Here is a 12,053-nt window from a genome sequence, read left to right as displayed (position 1 = left end):
CCTTACTGTATACAATACAATTAGCTCACAACTTTTTTTAATCAAGTACTGTCTTGTTAAAAAGTTGATTTCATATTCTGAAGTACTTTGGTTGAATTTGTGGTTCCATTTTCCATTGAAATCAGTGATCAATTACAGTCAGTACCTGTTTTTTCAACACACTTGGCCCTTTAAGGTCTTTATATATATATATATATACACATAAATTATGTGTATGTATGTATGTATATATGTATCCATTGTATTGTATGATCATATATATAAATATATATGTAATTGTTACATATAGGTATTTCAACAATATATTACACAAATGCAGACCTTTTTTACACATACCATACGTTGATATTTATGCAGTGCAAAGTCTGTGATATCGATCAATTATATTGTTGTAATAATATACTTGAGATGAAGGTTTTAATTTATTCCATACATTTTTTTCTTTTTAGCTTCCCCATGGGTAGATAAAAGTCGAACTCCTAATAAAATAGATCTATATGATGTACGCAGAAGACCATGGTAAGCTTTCTTTTTATAGGTTGGATTTATGTATATACCTCACTTACTTTCTAGATATTACTGTAAAAACATTTTTTCCTGTTTATTTATATCTGATAGTCCTTACTTTGCAATACTGTTATTTTCTTTTCGAATCATACTCCTTGTATTACATTGTACTGTTGCATTACATGGGCCTTTTCATAGGAGGATAACTATCAAATAGGCGTAAGACAATTTAAAACTTTGATTTTTTACCAAAATCAAATATAATTTAGAGTATTAGACTGAACAATTCTTCCACTCTTTTGCAAGTGTTTAAAAATGCATCTCAATGGTTTAGCCCAGTGGATAAGATCACTAGATTGCTAAAAGACAGGAGAGCAGTGGGATTACTTCTCATGTTTTGTTTTTTTTCTGTAAGCCTTTCAAGACACGAAGCATACTGATACTTGGATAGAGTTGGATATATTTTTTTGAAGGACTAAGTATTTTTCCCTAAGGTGGGCTGAATCGTAATTCAACTGCCATCGAGATCTTTAGCACTGAAGTAGCATTCGTTTTTTTTCGGTTGTAAACATCTGAAAACAGTGAATTTTGATCAGTATATCCTACTTTCAGATTTCCCCAATGTGGTTTAGACTTTGATTTACTTAGAAGACACAGCAAGATTAAAAAAAAAGTAATAGCACATGTTTTTTGTATTAGCTGCAACAGGAAGATATTGTTGGTTCAGCTTCTTTGAGTTTAGAGATCACAGAGTGTCTTCCATCACTCTGAAATATGTTTTCAAATTTGTCTCATCCATACCATTTATTTATTTCAGGTATATCCAAGGAGCTGCATCTCCCAAAGACATGCTTATTTTAGTTGATGCGTAAGTGTTTAATGTCTGAATATTGACATTATAGGGATAAAAGTGCCCAGATGTATTGAACAGATCTCTCTGTGCTGAAAAATACAGAGTGAATTAAGAGTTCCTCATATGCAAGGTTCACAAGTCTTGGTATGAACAAAATAAATACATGGTAAAAAGTAATTCCAAAAAGCCCAAACCAAAACTGAAAGTTACTTAAAGTGAGGGCAAGGTGGCCATTTTTTTCATCTGTTCAATATTATTCTGCTTTCAATTTACTGATTACTGAAGTTAGCAAGTGAATATTTCTCATATGCATGCCAGGATTTGTTGTAAAACCAAACTTAAAACCAAATTACTAGAAACATTACAGTCAGTGCAATCATGAATTCATGAGCCTGAAACATGAGAATCATTTTGCAGACTTTGCATGTTTTACCACACAGATTTTAAAATTACCATGTTACATGGACCATTACTAGCAAGTGAGCAAACAAATTAATGAAAGCTCTGTCTTTGCATTCACAAGTCTTCCTTGCCGTAGCTAATGTTGAGGGACCGAAGGAAGCATTGAACCTGATGTGTCAAATTGCTTTATGCTGAAAAGCTTCTCAGTCAGAGAATTTGCATTTAATGCTTTCACATGTGGTGAAATGCTTTCATATCAGCAGTGAGTTTTATCAACACTTGTTATTTCTTCACTTCAGCCTAGGTTTTGCCTTGAATCAAACAAGCTGTCATTTGCATATCTGAAAACCTAAAGCTGTAAATCTGTGTGTAGGAGTAGAAAATGTTTAGATAAGACATTCGTTGAAGGTGGTAAACTTTCTCAGATTTCTTGAAAAGAAAATGAGAAAATCATGTGCCATTATAATTTAATCTAAGCCACTGGACTGGGGCTTTGAATGACAGTTTTGGACTTAATTTAATAGTTATTAATAGTGTAATAACAGTAATGATGATTTGGAGAATTCAAGAGCTAAACTGACATTTTTAATGTGAAAGCTTGTGAGTGCTCTGTATTTTTTTTTGTATGTTTTACACAACACTTATTAAATTCAACTTTTCTGTTATTTTGTGGATTTTTGTCAGGAGCGGGAGTGTCAGTGGATTGACATTGAAGTTGATCCGCACGTCGGTCATTGAGATGTTAGAGACCTTGTCTGATGATGACTTTGTGAATGTAGTTTCAGTGAGTATCTTCTTTCCACAAAATTTGCATTGTCAACAAAGCTATAAGAAAACTATTTTTAATCCTAGATGTGAGGTACTTTAATGTTAAGCTGCAAGGAGACTTAAAATATATTGCAAAATGCCATGTTTGGCATTTGTTTTCTTAGAAAGTAAAATGAGTGACTTGTAGTTATGTATAAATTTGAGTGAAGGGCAAAAGTAATTTAAACAATCTTTTGCATAGCCAAACTCTCCTTTCCAGTATAGTACTATGGCCTGTGTAACACATCTTCCATTAGAATGGTATATGCAAATTCTCTTGAAATAATTGATGGTTTCCAGTTTTCCACACAGCAGATACTTGGTTTGCTAATGTTGATTGATGCATGATGACAGAAGATGTACAGCCATATATCTGACCTGCCGAAGAGGTGTTGCTGAGAGGTTCCACAGATAGAATCTTGATGGGTAGCAAAGCAATTTTTTTCACATAATAAATAATAGAGAGTACAATGCATGAAGAAGGTATGAGGAACGTTCAGTTTTCAGGCTGACAACTTGGATGTCATGTTCTAGCCTTGGGCACGGCTTTTTCTATTTTTTATTAAGCTGTTCAACTGCAGAGCTTTGATTCTAAGTATTTAGGATGGGAACATTGACATACTGTTAATGGCAAGAGACAGCCTGAATGATGAGTAACTGGAATGATTTTGGAGATAATTTTCAGCTTCTCCAGTTGTGTTGTAGCCAGCCTGAGGGAGAGAGACCTGAAATATAACTAAAAGAAATCTTTTATAAAACTACTTATTGCTTCATTGTTTGCTGTCAGTCTACCTAGACCTTTCTCCAAGCAGCAGACAAGCCTTTATTCTCAATAGTGTTTCCTTTGTTAAAGTTAGTGGATTAGACCATTTTTGGTCTACATTGCAGTGAAAGAAACACCCAAAGTAATGTTCTTTATTATGATTAGAGGAAATAAGCTTTTCTGTAATGCTATTAGGGAGCTGAAATCTTGTTGTTAGGTTCCGTAATTTAAAAAATAAAAAAGCTCATCTTAAGTGATGGAAATTGATTACTATGTTCAATGGAACTGTGCCAGCTTTTCCAGCTTTCACTGCTGGAAAATCTAGACCCCTACTACCTCTTGATTTACACAGCATCTCCCAGATGACCAGAAATAGTGTATTTTAATGTTAAGCCTTTCTTAGACTCTGGGTATTTTATTAGCTAAAGTTTGGTGTTATTCTGGTGAGGCCCCAAGGTTGGGATTTGTTTCAAAAAAGAACTATAAATCCTCTAATATTTTCTACAATACTTTTCCCCACAAGTTTGTAACTTACAATATATAAGGACCTTTTGTTCTTTGAAGAACTTTAGAGGCTCACGTCAGATGTTTGACTGCAGAACTGAAGTGTATATTTTGATCTGGCTGTGTTCATCATCAGCGGAGGGCAGCACTCACAGAAACGTACATAATAAAACATGGCATCTCTAAATTTTTTATACAGTGCTGTTTGGTGTTGTGCACTTACAATTTAAAAGTCTGTGTTAGATCCTTTTAGTACTGCAATTACTTTTGTTTGCCCTGTTTTTTCATGTAACCACACAATTTACAAATGGAATTGTGGTGGACACTGTGTTATGACACATATATTTTATTTCTCTAATAGACAGGAAATCACATGCTATAGATAGGAAACAAATTGTTGTACTGCTACAAGGCATTCTGTAAGTGAGGGAAATGAACACCAAAGTTTGGCCTCTTTTAATTTTTTTTTCTATTTTAAAAAATGTTTTTAGTTTACTTAGTTTTTCCCCAGTCCAACCAAAGCTTTGAAGACAGACACTAGAGATGCCACTGCTCAAGAAGGTGATATATTGTCGTATTCACTATTATTTTTTCTTAGGATTATTCACAAAAGCATATACACAGGCCTAACTTCTATAAATAATTCATCCACTGCAGAGTTGGTATTAGTTGGTGTACTATCTTCATGTATTTTTCTTTATTCTTATGTTTGATTCAGGTATCTTGACACTTGAAGTAAAACACAGTACATTAGAGTATCAGCGGATTAAAAATAGCCCACCGATACGGTGGAGAGGTTTCCACTTCCAGGAGCCAGGCTAGGAAAGCGACAAGCAGGGCTCCCTAGGATCAGGCCCCTTAGAAGCGAGGGATGGCTCCTCCCGCCCCCGGCCCGGCGACCGTCCCGAACGGAACAAGCCCGCACTTGCCAGTAGTCCACGAGGAAAAGCCAAGTTTATTGCCGCGCGCTGGCTTTTGAGGAGAGCATGGGAATTCCCCGGATGTAGGCGGGGAAGAGGGGCGGAGACGGGGAGGAGTAACACAGTTCATTGGGTACATGCAAACGAAGGGAAGGAGGGAGGGGAGGAGCGGCAAAAGGACCAATGGGAGAATGAGATGGGCGGGGAAAGTCTACCGTAGGGCTTCCGGCACTTCGAGGCAAGCACAGCCCCCACCCGGGCTCCAGCGACGCCCCGTGGGCGGTCCCGCCGGCAACCGCCTCCATGACCGGGTCGGGCCAGGACAGGGGGGATGCGACCCGGAGGGTTTTGTGGGAAGAGGGAACCCGGACAAGGAACTACCAAGGGAAAAACAACCAGGGTAGACACATTGGGGTGTATAACATTCAAGCTGGGGAAGTGTCCATATAGGGTGTGAACATTAGAGTCCTTATAAATCTCTCGCAGAGTTTCCATATTCAGGGAGTTGGGTTCCTGGACTTTGGCATCCTCGTCTATCCATCTCTTGTAGTATTTTTGCCAGTGTATAAACCCTGGGTCTCCTCCGACATTAGAGCAATCTTTATTCTGATCATTTAGTTAGATCTTTGAAAATTACAAACAAGGCTTTCATTTTGGGAGGTCTGATATCTCATGTTTATTCAAATACTAAATGTGACATTTTACTGCTCATTTTTTCTCAGTTATGCTTCCTTATATAAATAAATAAATAAATATGAATAAATACACGGCAGAGCAACTGGACATCACACACAGACCAATGTGATCGAGTGAATGCCCCCGTTATTATACAACACACACAGTTTATATAGAGCAAAAGCTACACACCATTGCCTAAGTTAAAAGCTCACACCACCAGGCTACAAACTTTAATTGGTTATAATCCATATCTCACAAGTCCAGTGTTTATATTATCTCATCCTCTGTGTTTTCAAACACCTCTCCGGTGTGCTGTGAGAACCTGAGGAGCTCCCATGAGAAACGCCTAGGGACTAGCTAACTCCTCCAAGCAGCTGTGACTTGTTTATTCTCAGCTGCCTTCAGTCTCACAGGGTTGGTATAGATCTGAATTGCTCACTCTTCATTTTTGTGTACCAACACTTATATACCTTTGTAAAAAAACTTGATGATCTATTAGGTTTATGTACTGTGTTAAAAGGCAGATGGTTCACTAATTCTTGCCTAATTTTAAAATATCTTTTTTTTTTCCTGAACGGTCGGAGGATCATCTAGAGATATGTTGTTGCACAAAAGATCATCTGATCACCAGTGGGGTTTCCCAGGGTTCAGTGTTGGATCCAGTCCTGTTCAGTGTCTCTATTGATAATCTGGACGAGGGAACCAAGTGCACACTCAGTCAGTTTGCAGATGACACCAGTTAGGGTGAGAGTGTTGACATGATGGAGGGTAGAAAGGCTCTGCAGAGGGGTCTGAACAGTCTGGATCTATGGGCTGTGATCAATTATGTGAGTAAGGTGAAGTGCTAGATTCTGTAATTTGGTCAAAACCCCCTACAGCACTACAGGCTGGAGAAGGAGTGGCTGGAAAGCTGCCCAGTGGAAAAGGCCCTGGGGATGCTGTTTGACAGCTGAACATGAGCCAGTGTGTGCCCAGGTGGCCAAGAAGGCCAGTGGCATCCTGGCCTCTATCAGCAATAGTGTGGCCAGCAGGACCAGGGCAGTGACCTGCACTGGTGAGGCTGCACCTCAAATTCCATGTTGAGTTTTTTGCCTCTCAGTGCAGGAAGGACATTGAGGTGCTGGAGCATGTCCAGAGAAGGTCAGTGGTGCTGGTGAAGGGTCTGAAGTACAAGTCTGATGAGGAGCAGCTGAGGAAGCTGGGTGTGTTTAGCCTGGAGAAAAGGAGGCTCAGGGGACACATTGCTCTCTACAACTTCCTGAAAGGAGGTTGTAGCCAGGTGGGTGTCAGTCTCTTCTCATGAGTAACAAGGAATAAGACAAGGGAAATGGGCCTCAAGTTGCACCAGGGGAGGTTCAGATGAGATGTGAAGAAAAATTTTTTCTCTGGAAGTGTTGCCAAGCACTGGGACAGGCTGCCCACAGAAGTGGTGGAATAGCTATCCTGGAGGCTTTTAAAAGATGTGTAGATGTGGAACTTAGGTATATGATTTAATGGTGGATTGCCAGTATTAGTATTAAAGTTGAACTAGATAATCCTAAAGATCTTTTCCACCCTAAATAATTCTATGATTCTGTGATCATGAGTCACAGAATATTCTGTAACAGAGAAGGTGTGTCTAAAGTTAAAATCCAGTGCTTTCTTAATAAATCCAAACCCAAAAATATCAGCTTAAACCTTATTTTTAGGTGAAATAAATGTAAATTTATTCAATGTGTTTCATGGAACTGCTTAAGAACATTCTCTTTTGAAGCATCCTAGTATTAGACATAATTGACTAATTAAAATGTCCAAAAAGCTAGGTGAAAATACTCAGTTAATACAATATTAGCAGATGGATATATGAAAGTTAACACTATACTGGAAGTTATCTACAGTTTTTCTTTTCCTCATGGATCTTTCAGCTTAAAATGTGACAGTTGTTTTATGGCTTGTTAGCTTTAATAACCATGGATTCTCTAGTATGAGGTTTTGAGTTAACTAGAGAGCTGTTTTACTGCTAACCTCTGCCAAGATGTTGTCCCACAAAGCCCATATGTATGATGAGTCATGCCCATAACTGAAAGACATGAATTTAAGCTCACGCCGATCACTTTTTGAAAGTGATAGGATGATTTAAGGAACTGTGCCTCGGATATGAAGAAATCCTAGGGGAAAAAAAGCTTAAAAGTAGATGGTTTGAAAACATTAGTTTTACTGATTGAGCGTAGTTCTTTCATTTATTTCCAGTGAAAAAAGGCTGAATATTAAGTCACATAAAGATAGCCAGGGGTTAATATGTCATGGTTTCCTCTGAGATTTGCATGTTCCTTATCTGAATTGCTATGCTTTGTTGCAGGGCTAAAACCTGCTGTTTGAAAGAGCTTAAATGTATGCGTAATACATCTGTTTTCCCACTAATCCGGTTATAGGTTTTGATAGCAGTGAGTGGTAGATGATAGGGGCTGCAATTCCATCCCAGCACATTGTGATTTAGTGACTTGGTTTCAGATGTTGACACAGAGAGTGTAATTTGCTTGTGATTGTGGGTATTGTGCAGGAGAAATGTATTTCAAATCTGTAGAGGTGTGGAAAACCACACAAAGGAAAAATCTCCCTTAATGCAACAGATGTGTTAAAGGTCAGGAGCTGTAGCACTGTTTAAAATCACTTACCCTTAGTGAAAACGTAAACTAGTATTTACTGTTTAGGAGCTGAAAATTAAATGTCATGAGCATATGAGATAAAACAGAATCGTACTCTGGGAAAATTGAAAGCTCATGTCCTGCTTTTGTGCAATTCTGCACATTGAGTACACTCAGACGGAAGGTGATTTCTGGATGAATTGATATTAAAAAAAGCTGTGCAGCCAGCCTGTGAATTGTTGGGGATAAAAGCAATCTATGGAAGATGCACTCCTTTTTCCACTGATTTTTAATAGCAGTTTTTCGTGTAATTCTGCCTGTCTGTCATTGCAAACTTATTTACTTTGTCTCCCTTACTGCCCAGTTGGTAAAATCATTTTGCCTTTCTAATTAAAATATTTAAATATGATAATATAGGGGGGGGGAAAGTTTTGTAAAGGCTTCTCAATTGGTCAAAAGTCTGTTTTCACTTTCTGCCACATGTTCCACCCTGTATTCTGCACTTCATATTGCATCTATAATCACTTAAATACAGGGAAACATTCCTTTCCTATGGGAACTACTTTCTTAAGATTGTTTAAACAAATTAACAAACATGGTATGGGTGGAAACCTCAGCCAGAAGTCCTAGTGAAGGGAGGAGGATGCTAGATTTTGCATCCTGGTAGCCTGTCGTGCTTATGCTGTCTTTGCTAGAAATTTTAGCTTTCTGTGAGTGTACTTCTGTCAAATTGGCAAAAACTTCAAGAATTTTACTGAAAAATAACTTAATTTTCATTTATTATTTCAATGTAATGTTTTTAACGAACCTGAAATTAAATTGCATACTTTAGTAGAACAGTTTTTTCCTGTGATTTTTGAATTTTGACCCAGGAAAAAGTCAGTGGTGCTTAGTTTTTTCCAAATGACATCACTACCTGAGGGAGAAAATAAACATGGTCATGGTATCAGTGGCATTGAAGTCTTTCTGTTGATGGAGATGGAAAGGTCTGCTGTATGAAGGGGCTTGCCAATGTGCTTTGTTCCTTACTTTCTCATTGTCCTTAATGGACGATATTAAGGAGAAAATATGGAGATGCCGGCTATCTTTTTTTCATTATTTGACAAATAAAAAATAGATACAGAATCAGGTTCCTACTACAATAAGCGTGTCTCCATAAGCATCTCTCTTAGCGATTTAATCCTTAAGCATTTCAGATTAAAAAATCACAGTAGCTCCAATTAAATATAGTCTCCTCAGTATCATAGCTGTGTGAGGCAATAAATAAATAGATATTCCTTTTTTGTGGGGGGCATGGTTTTGGGTTTTTTTCATAGTCAATGAAAAGTGACATAAAGGCAAGTTCAGAGCTGTATTGAGCTTCCCTATTCTCTTAACAGCAAATCATCTAATTGACCTTGCAGTTTCTCTTAAACTGACTGGCTTGTTTTCAAGATAATGGGGAGCAATGATAGCTGCAGAGAAACACATTTTCATAGGAATGTTCCTTAATGGAAAGTCATTAGCATTCCTTAATGGAAGGTCACTGTCTTGCATCTTCCCTATTCAGAGACCAAGGGAATTGAATGTTTTTTTTCATACAGGTATATTTAATAAGCATTATAGGTGCAGGGTTGAACAAAGCTCAAAGAAGTTATGATCCAAAAGTAGTATTCAATTTCTGCATTGCTAGTAATTACAGGTAACAAGGCAACATATCTGTGGAAATACATGTATGGGAAATATATCCACAGGACATGTTTAGCGAATGTAAAAAGATGAGTATTCTGCAAATAACAATGGAGAAAGTTTGGAAATTATGGAAACACAGGAATTGTTAGGAAGTTAGAAAGAATTTTCTTTTTTAATGGATTAATGAGAATGGCAAGAATTACAGTAGTGCAAACAACATTGTATGTATGGCCAGACTTCGCAAACAAAGATTTGGGAAGGGCTCTCCCCACATGGGTGTGCCCTTCCAGCCTGCGCAGTGGATTTTTTAGGTGGGGCACAGCGTGCGCAGAACTGGCCCCACTATTTAAGTCCTAAGGTCCATTTGCCACAGCCAAGCAAGCTTGGAAAGCAGGGAAGCAGGGAAGTCCTCAGGACTGTCTACAGCACCCAGTACTACCCAGGGCTGACCCTGCTTGGCATCTGAAATCTGAGGGGATTGGATGGCAGGGAGGCATTGAACTGCCAGGGGACAGTCCCCACTGAGACTCAAACTCAAGTCCTTGGGATTCAGAGTCCAGAGTGCTCTCCATTACACCATGGGACTGTCCTAAACATTATCAGCCTGCAGAATTACGTTTCTTTTTGCTTTCCTTCAAAAAAGGAAGTCGAGAAAGGAGTCAATGATGTTATCTTAAAGTATTTCAGGTGGGGCTGGATTTGAGAGGAAGATTAGGGTAAGGATGATATTATATTAACTGACTCTTTTGAAATGAACTTGACTTCAGGGGGATCCTGATCCTCAGGAAAGCAAATTACACAGTATGTTGTCAAGAAAAAAGTGAAGGACCACTAGGATTTAAACTTCCTGGAATCTTCATCTAACACGATGAACTAGAAATGCTTGTACAGGTTCAGTGACATGGCTACAGACAATTTTCCATCTAAGGAAATGGATTGATAGTATGGATTGATAGTTCACTTTCCCTCCTGGGAAGAAAATCAGGAGTATTTGAACTCAGATTTTGACTGTACTTCTCCTTTGTTCTGGCTGAATATTGTTATATAAATGTGGAACATGTCACTAATTTAACGTGAAAAGGATTGTCTCAGAGTTTACAAAAAAGTATTGTAGGTGTCTTCTCTGAGGACTGAAAGTGGTTTACAGTTGATTGCTTGGTTCTTGAAAGCATCTTCTCACAGACCTGAGTTTGTCATCTGGGAAGCTGGGCTTGAGACATTTTCAAACTCACGCAATTTGTCCTTTTTTTGGCTGTTTCAGGGTACAGAAATAGTCTAATAACTAATTTGATCACATATGAGAAGTGCTGTCACAGGGGAAACTTGTAGCTGTAGGCTCTCAAAACTGTTAGATATAAACATTCTAAGAATCACTAGTTTAAGCCAAATAATTGGAATGGCACCTAAGTAGTTAATATGCCTCAAAAAATTGCAAGGAAAAGTTTCTGTTGTCTTTCTATCAATATTTAATGCCTTTCTGGAAGATGCATTTTAAGCAAACATCTCTCACTTGATGCCAAAGGGGTTTTTGTTATGATTTTCACATTTTGTAGATTTTAGGAACACAGTAGTTGTAGAGTTTTAGAGGGTTAATATTTCTAACAGTTTAAGTTTAATGCCTTTCTATCACTACCCCTGTCACAGAACAGGGAGCTCAAATTCCTTTAGTTAATTAATCTTGTTTAGACTCCTTTCCAAGGTAAAGAGCTGAAGGATATCAGAAGGCCTACAAAATGAAACATAAACACAGGTCAGAGTGACTCAAAAGCCAGAACTGGATGAACTCCAAGAGACCTTTGTGTGCCCGAGGAAGAAGAGTTGATGAAGACAGAGGGTCTTGACGACCCCAGACCCAATTCCAGGGGATTGGACCAGGGGTGGGACTGGGGCTGGACTGAGAAACGTGTAAAGCAATGATTGGAGGGATCTTATTATAAAAGCCATGGAAACAAGAACTGAGACACATGCATGTCATCCTGTATTCCTGTGGGCTGTAGGCCCTGTGTTATTAAAGAACCTTTACTTTTTATCTTACCCTACACTAACGTGGCTCGAAGTCCTGTTTTTGGGGGAAGGGTCATTCACGGCATCACACTAAACATAATTGGTGCGGTTTATTGCAGAAGTAGCCAAGGGAATTTTAATGACCAGTGTTACGTGGGTGTGAGACAGTGTGCAAGAGGTTAGATTGTAGTGTCTTGTTGCCTTTTGTAGCCTTAAATCAAGAATAAACAAAGATTTTGGTTAGTGGGGGGTTTGTTTGTTTGGGGTTTTGTGTGTTTGTTTTGTTTTTTGTTTTGTTTTGTCCTGCTGATTTAAATGTT

General features: G+C 38.3%; 1 protein-coding gene across 2 annotated transcripts in view; it reads left to right on the top strand.

The window, feature by feature from the left end:
• The window catches only part of CACNA2D1 (calcium voltage-gated channel auxiliary subunit alpha2delta 1), a 387,377-nt gene that overhangs the window by 279,054 nt on the left and 96,270 nt on the right, over window positions 1–12,053 (top strand). For both annotated transcript variants that reach the window (XM_071552728.1, XM_071552727.1), the window contains exons 8-10: window positions 450–519; window positions 1,325–1,375; window positions 2,447–2,546. In XM_071552728.1, the coding sequence (XP_071408829.1) occupies window positions 450–519; window positions 1,325–1,375; window positions 2,447–2,546 (221 nt within the window). The remainder of the gene's footprint in view (window positions 1–449; window positions 520–1,324; window positions 1,376–2,446; window positions 2,547–12,053) is intronic.

This window comes from Pithys albifrons, chromosome 3 (genome assembly GCF_047495875.1).
Source record: "Pithys albifrons albifrons isolate INPA30051 chromosome 3, PitAlb_v1, whole genome shotgun sequence".
NCBI classification, from domain to species: Eukaryota; Metazoa; Chordata; class Aves; order Passeriformes; family Thamnophilidae; genus Pithys; species Pithys albifrons.
The sequence above is the reverse complement of the archived record's forward strand: the minus strand, read 5'-3'. Positions and strand labels throughout refer to the sequence as shown.